The sequence below is a fragment of the Helianthus annuus genome, chromosome 3 (assembly GCF_002127325.2).
Source record: "Helianthus annuus cultivar XRQ/B chromosome 3, HanXRQr2.0-SUNRISE, whole genome shotgun sequence".
Classification (NCBI taxonomy): Eukaryota; Viridiplantae; Streptophyta; class Magnoliopsida; order Asterales; family Asteraceae; genus Helianthus; species Helianthus annuus.
This window is the reverse complement of record NC_035435.2, coordinates 128,554,798-128,571,910: the sequence shown is the minus strand read 5'-3', so window position 1 is coordinate 128,571,910 and position 17,113 is coordinate 128,554,798. Positions and strand designations below refer to the sequence as shown.

General features: G+C 38.6%; 1 protein-coding gene across 1 annotated transcript; it reads left to right on the top strand.

Annotated features, from left to right (window-relative positions):
* Positions 1-16,139: 16,139 nt before the first annotated feature.
* Positions 16,140-16,811, top strand: LOC118490500. The gene is made up of 2 exons (XM_035988165.1): positions 16,140-16,196; positions 16,305-16,811. Exons 1-2 carry the CDS (start codon positions 16,140-16,142, stop codon positions 16,809-16,811), a joined length of 564 nt encoding a protein of 187 aa, XP_035844058.1.
* The last annotated feature ends 302 nt before the right edge of the window (positions 16,812-17,113 follow it).

The window sequence follows — 17,113 nt, the reverse complement described above, 5'->3', positions numbered from 1 at the left end:
TTCGTCCTCGAAACCAGAATACGTACCAAATAATGTTGGGTAGAGACGTCGCATCTCCTCTTCGGATTCCCATGTAGTATCCAAACCCTTTCTATGCTCCCACTTGATCTTCACTTGATCAATTTTCTTATTTTGCAACCCTTTACTCTTCAGATCTAGAATCTCAATTGGCTTTACCGCATAATTAAGGCTATTGTCCACCTCGATGTCATCGTAGTGGATATGAGTCGTTTCCTCAGCTAGACACTTTCGAAGTTGTGACACGTGAAAAGTGCCATGGATTCCGCTTAATTCTTTCGGTAATTCAAGGCGATATACTACCTTGCCAACCCGTTCTATGATTTTAAATGGTCCAATAAAACTCAGACTTACTTTCCATCTTTTCCTGAACCGGATAATTTCCAGCAGGTGCAGGTTTGAGATCTGCATTATCTACCCAGCTCTGTTTTTCACAATTCAAACTTCAAACTTTTAACTTTCTATCTAAGTGTCCGTTTTAGGTGATTCTTTTTCCTACGCGTCCGTAATTAAATTACCAACGCCTCTATCATGATTATCATATCGAAATTTGTGTTCGTTTGACCTGCTTAAATTACCAAAGTCTATAAATCCCTATTGTATTCGTTTGACCTGCTTAGTTTTGCACTAAAACTACCACCAATATTTTTACGACCACAAGGCGTATTTACCCACCATCCGAGGCTTACGATCATTGGCGTATCATTACCAATTCCATGGTTTACGCTCTTATGATCTACAATCGCCAAGGGATCTTTCAACATTTTCATAGTATCGATTCAACACACAATTATTTGACCCATTTACCTGAATTATGGAATCCACCATATCGACAATAACCAAACATTTTCTAATCTAGTCTTGACTCGTTCAATTAAGTAGTGATCATCGTCACTTCAACTAGTACAAATCCTTATTCTAAAACACAACTTTGAATGACTACAATATCAAATTAACGTAATGTAATGAAACAAGTTACATACCTTCAAAGCGCTCCCTTCAAACGCGCGTCACCACCGGCTTGTCCGCTCGACGTTCCGGTTTCCTTTCCTATAGAGTTCAACCATGATTCGATTAGAACTCCTTCATGTCACATAACGCATAACTTGCCATAGTATTCTAATATGTGTTTTAGTTCAAATTTCCATCATTTAACTTTCTTTTAGGCGTTTCTACAAACACCTAAAGGGCATTATTTCACACAATCTACAATTAAGTTCATAACTTGTCATTTAACCAAGATTAAACATCAATTAGACAAATTCATGCCTATTTTCACATCAACAAATCTGAATTTACTTTCTAGAGTTCAAAATACACTAGAATGATATCTATAATCCTAGTGTTTAACATGCTTTTACAAAACCCACTAATCACCTACATTGGTGATTATGGCATTCACAAGTATTGAGCATAATTTCAACAATCTAATGACTAGGGTTTATTCCTAGGCACTATTTCATTTCAAATTCATCCATACAACAATCATGCAACATCAATTTCGAATTTCTTATGTTCACCCAGAAATTTAGATGGAACTTTTCTATGAAATTTTACATACCTTATGACCCCTTTACAGAGGAGATCACTATTCTATGCTCGGATTTTGATTTGGAACTGAATTTGGCCTTCAATTTGGACAATTAGCATGAACTAGGGTTTGATGGAGGTTCTTTGGTCGCCCCTTGTGTTTTGTTCGAACCAGACACACACTCAAAGTGTGTGTTTGGTGTTTTTATTTTGTTTTAGTAATTTAAGTTTCAAACTTAACAACTTTGGTCCCCCAACTATTGTCTGGTTCGTATTTTAGGTGTTTCTAACACACTAATGTATTATCACAAGACTTCTATCTAACTAGGTTATTTCTATTCCTAGTTAGTTCATTTCGTTTATTAACGTAATCGAATTTAAAATAAAAGGTTTATATTTTAGGGGTGTTACAATCCAGACTCTTGAAACATGCTTCGAGCATATGTTATCGACTTTAGTAACAGCGGGGAACGACACCTGCCTTTGGTGGAGTTTTTGTACAATAATAGTTACCACACCAGCATCAAGGCTGCTCCGTTCGAGGCCTTGTACGGGCGGAAATGCCAATCACCTCTATGTTGGGCAGAAGTTGGCGACAACCAAACCACTGGCCCAGAACTCATTATCGACACAATGGAAAAGATTGCCCAAATCAGACAACGAATGGCGGCAGCTCGTGACCGTCAGAAAAGCTACGCTGATAAGCGTAGGAAACCTCTCGAGTTCCAGGTTGGGGATCGAGTGCTACTCAAAGTCTTACCATGGAAAGGCGCGGTTCATTTTGGCAATCGGGGCAAGCTTAATCCGTGATATGTCGGACCTTTTGAAATCACTGAGAAAATCGGCAAGGTGGCTTACAGACTGAACTTGCCCGAAGAACTCAGTGGTGTTCACAACATCTTCCACGTGTCGAATCTGAAGAAGTGTTTATCAGATGAGACCCTCATTGTTCCTTTCAAGGAACTCACTATCGACGACCAGTTGCGCTTCGTCAAGGAACCGGTGGAAATTACGGATCGGGAAATCAAGACTCTTAAGCGAACTAAGATACGTATTGTGCGAGTTTATTTGAACTCCCGTCGTGGCCTAGAGTTCACTTGGGAATGGGAGGACCAGATGAAACGCAAGTACCCTAGTTGTTTAAGAAAGGTGAGTCCAGTACTGAAGCTACTTCAGAATTTCGGGACGAAATTCCAAACCAGCGGGGGGGGGGGGGGGGGGGATGTGATACCCCAGGAAAACGCACAACACAATTAGCTTCCTCAGTGACTATGTGCTAAATTTCGGGATGAAATTTCTTTCAACTTGGGGATGATGTGACAACTCGTATAAATCCCTGAACGTTTCGTTTTACTGTGTAATTACTTGTATGTTAAATGAATTGAATATGGTGGTTGATTTTATTGAACGATTTTTGTGTGCTTGGTAATGTGTAATGTGAATTACATGAAACCGCTACTTTATAAACCCAACCCAAACCCACCACCTCTCCTTTTGCGCCACCAACAAGCCCAACCCCTACCCCAATCCCCTTGTGTGAAACATAAGCCCAAACCACACCCTTTTGTCCTTTGCAGCCCATTAAGCCCAAACATCTCCATGTTTTAATTGTACGTACAAGACTTGAGAACAAGAAAAACAAAACAGAAAACCTAATACCCCCTTAGAGTGCGACGGCCAGGAGACCCCCCCCCCCCTGCGCAAATCAGCTTCTTGTTCGCATTGGTTTCTACGATTCGCCTTTCTCTTCGCTCGAAAGTTAGTGCTCTTGATTTGGATTGCGATTCATGGTGTGAACTTGTGTAGACATGGCTGTGATCTTGAGTTGTTATGCTAGGGTTTTGTTGTTGCACGATTAGTTTCGGGTGATTATGCGATTGTTTGAATTAATTGATGATACGTATGCGTAAATGATCATTGGCTGCGTTTTTTGCGAGAATCGTGATGTTTTATATCTAGGGTTATGAATTTATTGATATGTTTACTTGATAATTGATGGTTAATCTGCTGTTAGTTGTTATTAGGAAGTGTCGTGATCATTTACATGCGTTTTGGTGTCGTTTAAATGAAAAACAGAATGCTGATTGACGAAAACAGCCAACTTCAGTTGAAACGAACCGTTATAAGTCGAAAAATTGATTTTCTAAAGCCTAAATCACACGCCTTCAAAAAACGCTTCAAATGGCGCTGGAATCACATTTTTCTGAGGTGGTTTGCTATTTTTAAAGGCCTGTTTTGTACAGCAGCAAAAGCTGCGTTTTTTCAGCAGAAAATGTGTGTTATGTTTTTCGTCATAACTTGTAATCAAGATAGAGTTCGGTCATGAAATTCATATAGTAGATGGGCACGGGTGTCATAATAAATCTCTAACTAGAATTTCACCAATCGGGCTGACGATGAATTTTAAATGAATTTTTCTGTGGACTGTAGTCAGAAAGTGACAAATCTGACTGCAGCCCAGTAAATGATTTTTAGTAAATAGTCGGTGATGAATTGAGTCCCGAGATTTTTACACATGGTGACGTGGATGTTTAGAACATTCTGTATATTATTTAGAATTTTTGGAACTAGATAACTACTTTATAAAAATACCCGAAAACAGCCCAGTTCTGAATGTTAGAGCTGAAACATGATAAGTTGTGATTTGCGTGTCTAGATGTCGGTTATGCTATCTGATAATGATCCAACTTGTTTAATGTCCACGAAAGTGTTATGTGAGGTATTGTGTACTTGTTCATGAGTAGTTATATGTGGAATATGTATATGTGTGTAAACTGTCAAAGTGAGTGCATGTTATGTGTTAGTTGTGTGTAGGAGCTTTGTGCCTTACTTGAACACACTAATGAACTAAATGGTAATCGTATTAGGACGTGATTGACCTACCTTGTCTGTTAACCATTTTTAAGAGACCAACCGAGCAATCAAAGGTGAGTTCACACTTTTCGCAAAGCATGGGATTCCTGGTGGTTTGGGAATGGGTTAAACAACAACTATCCCCCTTAGGTGGGATACAACCTGCGTATTCTCCTTGGGTAGAATACGTACCTCCACCCTCCTTGGGAAGGGTGACAACCATTATAATACTTGTCTTAAGCTTACTAGACAACAACTCTATCTTAAGTCCCTCATAATGGCGAACGGGTTATTAGTTAAATAGCGCTATTAGGTTTGACAAGCCTCACACCGTGCCGCAGAGGACGGGCGTGGACTAACATACTTGGGCACTTCGTCAATGATGATAGACATTGACTCAGGGCACTAAACATAACTACAGTCAGTAGTCGATATGGTAACGGGTCTAGTGGTTTAAAACAGTGGGGTAGCTCCCCATGGCATTTTTTTTAAAGAACAAGGAACTTAACAAATTTTGGGTTTTTGAAACAACATTTAAACGAACAACTAACTGTGAACTCGCCAACCTTTTGTTGACACACTACTGCATGCTTTGCAGGTCGTTAGGTACAAGGATGGAGCTTGCACGCGGATTGGGCGTTGTGGCTAGGAATCCACAGTTGGATTCCTACTAATAAACTTTATGATTTATAAACTATTTTATGGGTTTTAATATTTTATGCTTCCGTTGACTTTTGAACTTGGTTTTGGATTTTGGTTTGGTGAACATTAAACGCTTGGTTTGCGATGGTTTTACTTTACTTTACATAAATGTTCAGTATGATTGGTGGTATGATCCTGGTCAGTCACATGCCTCGCGGTATTACTCCGCTTGTGGATTTTGAGGGTATGACATCAAGGCTAGCCCATGACTCGGCGAAGCTATAAGCGACACATGGGTTGTCGCAAGCCGCGAAGGCCTTAGCCTTCTCTCTCCGGGCCGCGAGCCACCATAGATCAGCCCTATAAATAGAGGTGAACGGCTCATTTGACAATTCGTTCAAAATCGATTTCTCCCTCAAACTTTCTATAGGCTATTATTATACCCGGGCATAATACCCACTATAATGCAAAGCTCTACCTCGTTGTAAGTATTATAACCCTGCTATTACCCTACGCGATCGATTTAAGATTCTGTAACGCATGTCAAGGCTCTGCCTGACTCAGTCGTTGGAATTCTGTCTCGTGTTACACCCGATTGATCTAGGACTCCGTAATGCATGTCAAGGCTCTGCCCGACTCAGTCATTGGAGTTCTGTCTCGAGTTGTACGGTTAATGTGATTTGGGTTATTTTACTAACACGCCGGAGATACACCAGGAGGCTCTAGTTTTACCTAAATCAACAATGTAAGTACATTCACTTTTTCTCACTATTTGAGAGTACATTTTTGTGACTCAAAATGTTTTACCAAAACCTCAAGTATTTTCAAATTACAATTACAGTGATTAAGTCTTTCTAATTCTACAATTGTTGCCAGTATTATGGGGTATGTATACAGTACTTTATAACCTTCACAATTGGGCACGGGTATCGAATATGTGATGTGACCATAGTCACAGATCCGTCGAGTGACACGTACAGACCGAGTAATTGTGTAGATATAAACATTGTAACGCCCTTAATACTGTAATGTGTAAACAACTGATGTTTTACCAAAATTGAATGTACTTGCCAGTATTTCTTGCTTTCTTGCTGATAAAAATGTTTTAAAATGCGTTTCAGGTAACACAATGTGAAAGCCAATAGAAGCCAGTTGGAGAGCACTGAAGGCTTGGAAAAGTGGCTATAAAAGTTACCTAAATAAAAAGGAGTTTTTGTTTTCAATAAATAGGGTTTATCCCTACAGATGTATTGTCAAATGAACTTGGGTTTTATCCCAATGATTTAGTATTATAAAAAGTTTGGTGTTTAAACCCTGATAAAAATATTTCCTACCTACGGTCCTGATGTATTCCGCTGCCAAATTAATAAACACCGATACCACTGATCTGGATGTTCGCGGCTCCCACTCCCGGGGTAGGGGTCGGGGGTTGCGACAGAGAGTGGTATCAGAGCTACAGCCACTAGTTTAAGCCAAAGAAGTGTTCTGCTGACACTTAAAATTCTGTGTTAGGAAATGACTTATGTGATTATGTATAAATATTGTTTTGTGTTATTTGACTATTTGTTAGTTTAAAGTATGAGTGAGCAAGGAACATCGGACGCTTATCGTCACTTAGATAGTTCACCTAAAGATGAGGAAACATCATCTAAACTGTAACACCTGTCTAATAAAATTTAGATTTTTATATTAAATAACACATTTTAAACAAAAATGCATCATTTCAAAAACTTAGTTATGATAATAAACCTACATGATTATAGTATTCTATTTAACTTCCCAACTAGTTTAAAAATCATTCAAACGATATGTTTAGTGTTTACAAAATTAACATAGTCTAAAACAAAATTATATAACGCGGAAGCTTCAAAAGTGTTGTGTTCGGTTCTTGAAATCTTGCTTGATCGCCATCCGGAGTAACACCAGCTTCACCTAAGGTCAAAGCTATCCTAAACGTTAGTTTTGACAACATATAAACAAGTATATCCAAGTTCCAATATCAAACAAACGAAAACAAAAATAAAATTCCGGAAATAGGTCTCTCGCGCCATGCGAAAGACTCCTTTAGATCCTTCGCGGTCCGCGAGCGGCCTCGCATGTCGTGCCAGATCCACTTTGCCCCGTCGCGTGCCACGCGGGAGTCGTTTTTCTAGCAGGTCCACTCCCTGGACCTGCATATCTGCCCAGCTCTAATTTTTTTACAAAACTCAACTTTAAAGGACCATAACTTTTTATCTACAAGTCCGTTTTAGGTGATTCTTTTTCCTGCGCGTTTGTAATAAAAATACGCATCAATTTATCATATTTTCCGCATATGAAACCTGAATTGTAAACGAATAGTTTATAATTTCTTGTTTCATTTATTCGACCCATTTGTTTTATACTTTACTATACATGTTAATCATTCATTTTTACTTCTTAGTGTACATACCCATTTCCCCGGGCTTGTGAACTTCGGCGTATCATTGCCATTCCATGGTATTACGCTTTCATAGATCCCAATTATAGAGTGACGTTCACGTCACTTTAATGTTGCTGATTTACCCTTGTTTTGACCTGTTTGGTCATCTAATGGAAACCTCCATTTTTATCATCAAACTAACTTATTCCAACCAACATTTGACCCATTGCCATGTCTAATGAACATCGTCATTTTGACATTATACCAATTTCATTATTAGACTAATTCAAGTTAACTAACTATATTCAATATACAAACATAATGTAATGGAACCAAGCTACATACTTGCATAATTCATCATCATTGGTTTCTAACCATAATTACCCATTCTCGGGCTTGTCAACTTTAGCGTATCACTTCCATTTCATGGTTTACGCTTTTATAACTCAAATTTAACGAGTGACGTTTAAGTCACTTCGAACACTACCATTTCGTCCATTATTTTGACCCGTTCTTTGTCTAGTGAGTTACATCACTTTATTTACATTCCAAACATGACTAATTAAACAATATTATCCATAATCATATCTAACCAACCATTTTGATCCGTTTGATTTGTCGAGTGAATTTCATCACTTCATAGACTTACCAAACACTTACAATTTCACTATATCAACATTTAGCATAATTACGACTAAGCTTGTCTACACATATATAAACAAAAGACAAGTCGCGTACCTTCAAAGCGCTCCCTTCAAGCGTGTGTCCGCTCCAGCTTGTCCGCTTGAAGACTCGATTCTTTTGCCTATAGAGTTCAATTAACGGTTCGTTTAGAACTCTATTCATGTCATATAACGCATAATTTACAACATCATTCAAATATGTGTTTTGTTCCGAGTTTCAACAATTAGTTTTCTCTTAGGCATTTTAACAAACACCTTATGGGCATCGTTTTATTAAATCCATTATCAAGTTCAAAACTAACTATTTAGCCCAAAATTAAACAATTTTTGCAAGTTCATTATATCTAGTATGCATAATAACATCTAGATTCACTTCATGTAAATCAACGACACTCATTTAAAAATCAAATTCTTAGTGTTCTCTATCATTCTACAAAACCCATTTTACACTTAGATGGGTGACCATGAATTTTACAATTATGAACATCAATTCAACAAGTATTTGACTAGGGTTTACTCCTAGACATGTATTCATTACTAATTTCATCTAAACATCAATCATGCAAGTCTAATTTTCGATTTCATATATTTATCAAGAATTCAAGATGGAATCAAACAATGAAATTTGGCATATCTTATGATCCCTTTACTGAGGTGATCACTAATTTGTGCTTGAATTTCGATTCGGGTTTGATTTCCCCTTTCAATTTGGTGAATTCTTGCAATTTAGGGTTTTAAGCATGAGAGCCCTTCTTGTGCTCCTGATGCTAGTCGACCAAAACACACAGTGTGTGTGTTTTTGGTTTTTAATTCTTTTGTTTATTTTTCTTTTTAGTTAAATAAAACTTTTTTTCCAATTTCAACCCTTTTAGTCCCTCTAATATACAAAGGTTATAAAAAGGTTACTACATCATGTTCCTTCATTATTTTAAAACACTTAACTAACTAGGTTGATATTCCTAGTTATTTGGTGGGTTCCGGGAGTTATAACCCGTTTTATTTTAAGTCCCGTTAACTCGGGCTTCTTATAAACTTACTTTTCTCAAAACTTTTATTCTCCTTTTTAATTAATATTAGGATTATTTGTTTAAATCCTAATATTCACCGGGTTAATTTTAACACTAACGGTATTTTACATGTTCATTATTATTATTAACGTGGTTCAATTACCAATCACGTTTTCGGGGTGTTACAAGTCTACCCCCTTAAAGAGGTTTCGTCCCCGAAACCTTCTTTACAAGTCTACCCCCCTTAAAGACGATAACCTAAACCAAATAGCTGAACCCCACGGTTACCTCTATTCCCTGACCAACAAATGCTAGAACCCGACCAGGAAGATCCTTTTCCAATCCCAGATGTAGATCCCTATGAGATTCCCAGAATTCCTCCCACCAAACCCCATAGCTCAGTACACTGACCTTAACCCTTTAGATCCCTTTTGGAGCAGCGAATGGTGGATGCTGAGTGTAATAAGAAACCCATACCCTTATGGACAACCTATCCCTCAACACCCTGATCCAGTACCAGCACCCATGCCACCTATGAGCCAGGAAAATTTGGAGGAACTTCGCTCATTTGGTGACGAATTAGTAGAGCAAAGAGATAGAATTAGGCAAATAGGAGAAAAGTTTATGTGGAAGCATGTGGAGCGTGATATACATGATTGGATACATGATACTTAGAATAATGCCTAGATATATGTGTAATTTTATACTTTGATAAAAAAATCTATAGATAGACTAAAATAAAGATACGGATGCATAACTACTAGTATATTTGATTTCCATTTGTGGTATGTAACCGATGCATATATGTATATATAGAAAAGAGTAAAAGTCGCAATGTTCGACGTTTTTGATCAAGTTGTTTGTGTGATTGTGTATAAATATTTGTATTAAATTTATTCTGTGATAATTAATACCTGATAAAATGTTCACAATTCAGATGGACAACAAAGTAAATCAGGAAAACCAGAATAATGAGAATAATGGAAACCAAATAGATAACAGTGTCATCCAACATATAGTAGCACAAGGATTATAGATGCTATGCCTTATATTATCAAGACTGTTAAGGAAGCAGAAAATAATAAATCTGCAAATGGTAGTAAACGTCAACACACTGAACCAAGTCACAGTGTGAACGATAATAACGGACCTATTATCCAAGCTCCAATTCCTAAAAGAAGAAGAATCGCTTCTTACGGTTGTTCTTATAAAGAATTCTTGGCCTGCAAACCAATAGAATTCTCAGGCAATGAAGGAGCCATTGCAGCCTTACATTGGATAGAAAAGACAGAAGCAGTCATAAAAATAAGTAAATGTGCAGATGAAGATAAGATTATGTTTGCTTCTAATCTTTTCAAAAATGCAGCCTTAGAATGGTGGAATATTATTCTCCAGTCTAGGGGAAGTGACAGAGTTTATAATATGGAATGGATCAACTTTAAGGAAATGGTTGAAAGAAAATTATGTCCTCCTAATGAAAAGGAACAAATCGCCAATAAGTTCCTAAATCTTAGAATGACTGGAATAGACTGCAAAGGTTACACTACCATATTCTTTGAATATGCTAGGATAGTGCCAACCTTAGCCTCACCCGAACCAGAGTTAATCTCCCGTTATATTTGGGGATTAATTAGTGAGATTACACACGTAGTTAAGGCAGCTAGGCCACAAACCATAGAAGAAGCAGTAGAACTAGCCAATACTCTGACTGATAAATTGGTACGTACACAAGAGGAAAACCAAAGAAAGAACCTAGGTCAAAAGCTTACCCATGAATTTCGCTACGGTAATTCTAACCATGGAAAAAGTACAGGTTCTTTTGCACCCTACTGTAGGTATTGTAAAAGAAAGCATTCTGGAAGATGCTCCATATACTGCACCTTTTGCAAAATATCTGGACACAAGGAAGAAGACTGTAGGAAGAATCCTAATAATAGGATATGCTTCAATTGTGGAGAAACTGGGCACATTAAACCTAACTGTCTGAAACTAGCTCTAGCCACAACCAACAAGGCTAAGACAACTGAAGCTCCTAAGAAAAATGCCAAAGCGTTTGTTCTAACAGCTGAGGAAGCCAAGATAATTCCGGATGTGATTGCCGGTACATTCTTAGTTAATAATATATTTGCCAAAGTATTGTTTGACTCTGGTGTAAACCAAAGTTTTATCAATACTTCTTTCTACAAATTTCTTGACCAACCCTTAGCCAAACTCCAACAAGATAGTCTGGTAGAGACAGCAAATGGAGAACCATTAAGATAAGTAAAATCTTGCAGGGAGCAAGAATAGACATCCTAAACCATCATTTCTTTGCTAACCTTTATCCAATGAATCTAGCCGGATTCGATGTTGTATTAGGAATGGATTGGTTGGTAGCCAATCATGCTAGTATATTATGTGATCAAAAGACAGTACAAGTAAGTACACCAAGTGGTAAAAAGATCACAATCAAAGGAGATAAGCCAACCAGATCGACAAAATTCATCTCTGTGATGAAAATCGCAAGTTATGAAAGGAAAGGAGGAGTAGTATACAAGATTTCCATAACCATTAATACTAAGGGAAAAGAACTAAAAGATACCCTGGTAATATCTAAATTCTCAGACGTTTTTCTAGAAGAATTACCTGGATTACCGCCTGATAGAGAGGTAGAATTTAGAATTCACCTAATACCAGGAACGGCACCGATTGCAAAAGCACCATATCGATTAGCACCAACGGAGATGCAGGAACTGAAGAAACAATTGGACGAACTTATTGACAAGGGTTTCATACAACCAAGTTCATCACCGTGGGGAGCACAGGTGTTGTTTGTTAAAAAGAAAGACGGATCGATGCGTATGTGCATTGATTACGAGAATTGAACAAGGTTACGATCAAGAAGCGGTACCCACTACCGAGAATCGATGATCTATTCGATCAACTTCAAGGAGCTCGATTCTTTTCTAAGATCGACTTACGCTTAGGATATCACCAACTAAAAGTACAGGAAGAGGACATTCCTAAAACTGCTTTCAGAACTAGGTACGGTCATTATGAATTTACTGTTATGCCATTTGGTTTAACCAATTCCCCAGGCGCATTTATGGACATGATGAACAGGATATGTAAACCATACCTGGATAAATTCATAATTGTCTTTATAGATGATATTCTAATCTACTCTAAGAGTAAAGAGGAATATGCAGCGCATCTGCATACACTTCTAACATTGTTGAGAAAAAGAAGCTTTATGCTAAATTCTCAAAATGTGAATTCTGGTTACAAGAAGTGCAATTCCTTGGAGATCTGGTTAATCATGAAGGAATTCTTATGGATCCCACAAAGATCGAGGTGATTACTAAATGGAAAGTCCCTGAATCACCAACGGAAGTAAGAAGTTTTCTTGGACTGGCGGATATTATAGACGGTTTATCCGAGATTTTTCTAGAATAGCCATTCCTTTAACCAAACTGACCTACAAATCAGTTAAGTTTGAATGGGGACCAAAACAGGAAGAAGCTTTTAAGATTCTTAAGCAAAAGTTAACTAACGCACCCATACTCGCATTACCAGAAGAAACTGAAGACTTTATGGTTTGTTGTGATGCGTCTAAGTTAGGATATGGATGTGTGTTGATGCAACGTCAAAAGGTTATAGCTTAAGCCTCTAGACAACTTAAGAAACATGAAGAGAATTACACAACCCATGATCTAGAGTTAGGAGCCATAACTTTTGCCCTTAAGATTTGGAGACACTATTTATATGGAAATAAATTTGTTGTCTTCACGGATCATAAGAGTTTAAGGTACATTTTTGGGCAAAAAGAATTAAATATGAGACAGAGACGCTGGATGGAAGTTCTTGGTGATTATGATTGTGATATCCAGTACCATGCTGGGAAAGCTAATGTAGTAGCTGATGCTTTAAGTCGAAAGTATCATGAAAAGCCGAAACGAGTACGTTCTCTCAGATTAAATCTACAAATAGATTTAAATGATCAAATTAGAGAAGTACAGGAAACAGCAATCAAGGACGATGCTGAAAGTTTAAAACAATGATTAAGGAATTAGAACAAGGAACAGATGGAATTTGGAAGTTCCATAAGAAAAGGATGTGGATACCTAAACAAGGAAACCTACACCACGGAATTCTAGAAGAAGCTCATAATTCTAAGTATACGATACATCCCGGAAGTGATAAGATGTATCAGGACCTAAGGAAAATTTTCTGGTGGATAGGAATGAAAAAGGACATAGCAAACTATGTTGCTAAATGTCTAATTTGTTCACAAGTTAAAGCTGAGCATCAGAAACCCTCAGGGTTATTGCAACAGTTAGACATGCCAATATGGAAATGGGAATTGATAACAATGGACTTTGTTACCAAATTACCCAAGACAAGAAAAGGAAATGATACAATCTGGGTGATTGTAGATAGATTGACCAAATCTGCTCATTTCTTACCAATGAAGGAAACTTTCAGTATGGAACAGTTAGCCAAGCTATATGTAAATGAAATAGTTTCATTACGTGGAATTCCTTTATCTATCGTATCTGATAGAGATAGCCGTTTTACTTCTCAATTTTGGACAAGTTTCCAAAAAGCAATGGGAACCAGGTTAAATCTAAGCACTGCTTATCATCCACAGACGGACAGACAAAGCGAAAGGACGATCCAGACAATGGAAGATATGCTTAGAGCCTGTGTAATTAATTTGGGAGGAAATTTGGATGATCATTTACCATTAATAGAATTTTCCTACAATAATAGCTATCATACTAGCATTAATGCTGCACCATTTGAAGCACTTTATGGACGAAAGTGGAGAACTCCAGTTTGTTGGGCAGAAATTGGAGAGAAGCAATTATCTGGACCAGAGATAGTGCAAGAGACAACAGATAAGATAATTCAAGTCAAGGAAATACTAAAAGCAGCACGAGATCGTCAAAAGAGTTATATAGATAACAGACGAAAACCTTTAGAATTTCAAGTAGGAGATAAGGTATTATTAAAAGTTTCTCCATGGAAAGGAGTAGTCAGATTCATTAAAAGAGGAAAGCTAAGCCCCAGGTATGTTGGACCTTTTGAGATTATTAGAAGAATAGGACTTGTAGCCTATCAGCTACAACTGCCAGAGGAAATGGCAGGAATACATGATGTGTTTCATGTATGTAATCTCAAAAAGTGTTTAGCAGACGAATCAATAATCATACCTCTTAAGGACATAGAGGTAAGTGAGAAACTTAAGTTTATCGAGAAACCCGTTCAGATCGAAAATAGAAAGATCAAAAACCTCAAACACAAGAGACTAGATCTACTCAAAGTAAAATGGGATTCCAAGAGAGGACCAGAATACACTTGGGAACTCGAGTCAGAGATGCAAAGGAAATACCCACACCTGTTCCAGTAGACCTCGAGGACGAGATCTAAAACAAGGCGGGGAGGATATAACAACCCTTCTAGAACCCTGAACGTAACCCTAAACTTTCCTAAATATACCCCGTACGCGAGAAACGGACCCGAAAACCCCTTATACTTATAAAAATCATGAAAAACAACATTTGTAGGGTTGTCGCGGGCCACGACCCAGACACCCTTGGTTCTTCATGGGGCGTGAGGACCTTTGTTTGTCGGTCAAGTCACACTGCCACGTGACAGGTGACTCATCAAGGCTAGCCCATGACTCGACGAAGCTATAGGCGACACGTGGGTTGTCGCGGGCCGCGAAGGCCTTAGCCTTCTCTCTCGCGGGCCGCGAGCAACCATAGATCAGCCCTATAAATAGAGGTGAACGGCTCATTTGACAATTCGTTCAAAATCGATTTCTCTCTCAAACTTTCTATTGGCTATTATTATACCCGGGCATAATACCCACTACAAAGCGAAGCTCTGCCTCGTTGTAAGTATTATAACCCTGCTATTACTCTACGCGATCGATTTAGGATTCCACAACGCATGTCAAGGCTCTGCCTGACTCAGTCGTTGGAATTTTGTCTCGTGTTACACCCGATTGATCTAGGACTCCGTAATGCGTGTCAAGGCTCTGCCTGACTCAGTCATTGGAGTTCTGTCTCGGGTTGTACGGTTAATGTGATTGGGGTTATTTTACTAACACGTGTGCATTGTTTAATTTTTAATAGATAATAACCAGGAGATACACCAGGAAGCTCTAGTTTTCCCTAAATCAACAATGTAAGTACATTCACTTTTTCTCACTATTTGAGAGTACATTTTTGTGAGTCAAAAAGTTTTACCAAAACCTCAAATATTTTCAAATTACAATTACAGTGATTAAGTCTTTGTAATTCTACAATTGCTGCCAGTATTATGGGGGTATGTATACAGTACTTGATAACCTTCACAATTGGGCACAGGTATCCAATGTGTGATATGGCCATAGTCACATATCCGTCGAGTGACACGTGCTGACCGAGTAATTGTGTAGATAAAAACATTGTAATCGCCCTTAATACTGTAATGTGTAAACAACTGATGTTTTACACAAATGGAATGTACTTGCCAGTATTTCTTGCTGATAAAAATGTTTTAAAACGTGTTTCAGGTAACACAATGTGAAAGCCAATAGAAGCCAGCTGGAGAGCACTGAAGGCTTGGAAAAGTGGCTATAAAAGTTACCTAAATAAAAAGGAGTTTTTGTTTTCAATAAATAGGGTTTATCCCTACAAATGTATTGTCAAATGAACTTGGGTTTTATCCCAGTGATTTAGTATTATAAAAAGTTTGGTGTTTAAACTCTGATAAAAATATTTCCTAACTACGGTCCTGATGTATTCCTTGGGTAGGGGTCGGGGGTTGTGACAGCGCGACAATGATTCCGCTTATGGTCTTTCTTGGGAGGAACTCAGGGAGCTTATGACGAAGGAGTTCTGTCCTCCACATGAAGTTCAAAAGTTGGAGAATGAATTCTGGCATATCAAGCAGGAATGAGGTGACAACGCTGGTCTCACCGCTCACTTCAAACAACTCAGTATTATCTTTCCTAGTCAGGTGGCTACGCCTGATATGACAATCAAGAAGTACATTCGAGCTCTCCCAGACTGTGTAGCTGACTTTGTTCAGGCAGCTAAACCCGCTACTATTGAGGAAACCTACCAACTCACAGCTGAGATCAACAATAAGTGAGTCTTAGCTGGGTACTTCAAAACCTCATCCAAGAGTCTCAATCAGGCAGCCGCAACTCCCGCTACCGACACTGCAGCATCACAAGTTTCAAAATCTTCATGCCAGAATCGCAAGCGAAAGGGTAACAACAACAAGAACTATGCTACTACTGCTGCTCCTCTCAACGTTGTTCCCATACAACCCAGCAACCAGAACCGCCAAGCTCCTGTTACCAACGCACCGCCGGCTAAGTGTGCGTATACTCATGTGCATCCTCAGTGCCCAACTTGCACCTACCATCACCCTGCAGGGGTGAATTGTCGTTTCTGTGCAAACTGCAACATCTATGGCCATTTTACTGCTCACTGTTGTTTAGGTGCACGTCAACAAGCAGCTCAAGCTATTCTAGCACCCCCAGCTCCACTCCCTGCTCCTCAGGTCAACCAAGTAGCTCCTGCACCCGGTGTTCATGCACGAGCTTGCTACTCTTGTGGTGACCCGAATCATTTTGCTAATGTCTGCCCACTGCGTGTGGTGAAACAAGAACCGCAGCAGCAACCACCGCAACAATAACAACAACAACAACAACAGCAACAACAACAGCCTCACCAGCCGCAACAAGCAGCCCGCGAAAGGACCTTTAATATCAATGTCCGCCAGGCTTAGACTGACAACAATGTTGTCAATGGTACGTTCCTTGTTAATGGTATTTATGCTTCGTGTTTATTTGATACTGGAGCCGATAACTGTTTTGTGTCGTTTGAATTCGAAAAGCTCCTAAAACGTAAACGTGCTAATCTCCCAACGACGTTCGACGTAGAAATTACCACCGGAAGAACCGTCACCGTCAGTTCCGTTCTTCGTAACTGTACCCT

Excerpts from the sequence above, each read along its gene's own strand:
- LOC118490500 (XM_035988165.1), top strand. The coding sequence starts at position 16,140 with ATGACAATCAAGAAGTACATTCGAGCTCTCCCAGACTGTGTAGCTGAC. Across the intron at positions 16,197-16,304 it reads GTGTAGCTGACTTTGTTCAG|GCAGCCGCAACTCCCGCTAC; the intron begins GCAGCTAAACCC and ends AGTCTCAATCAG.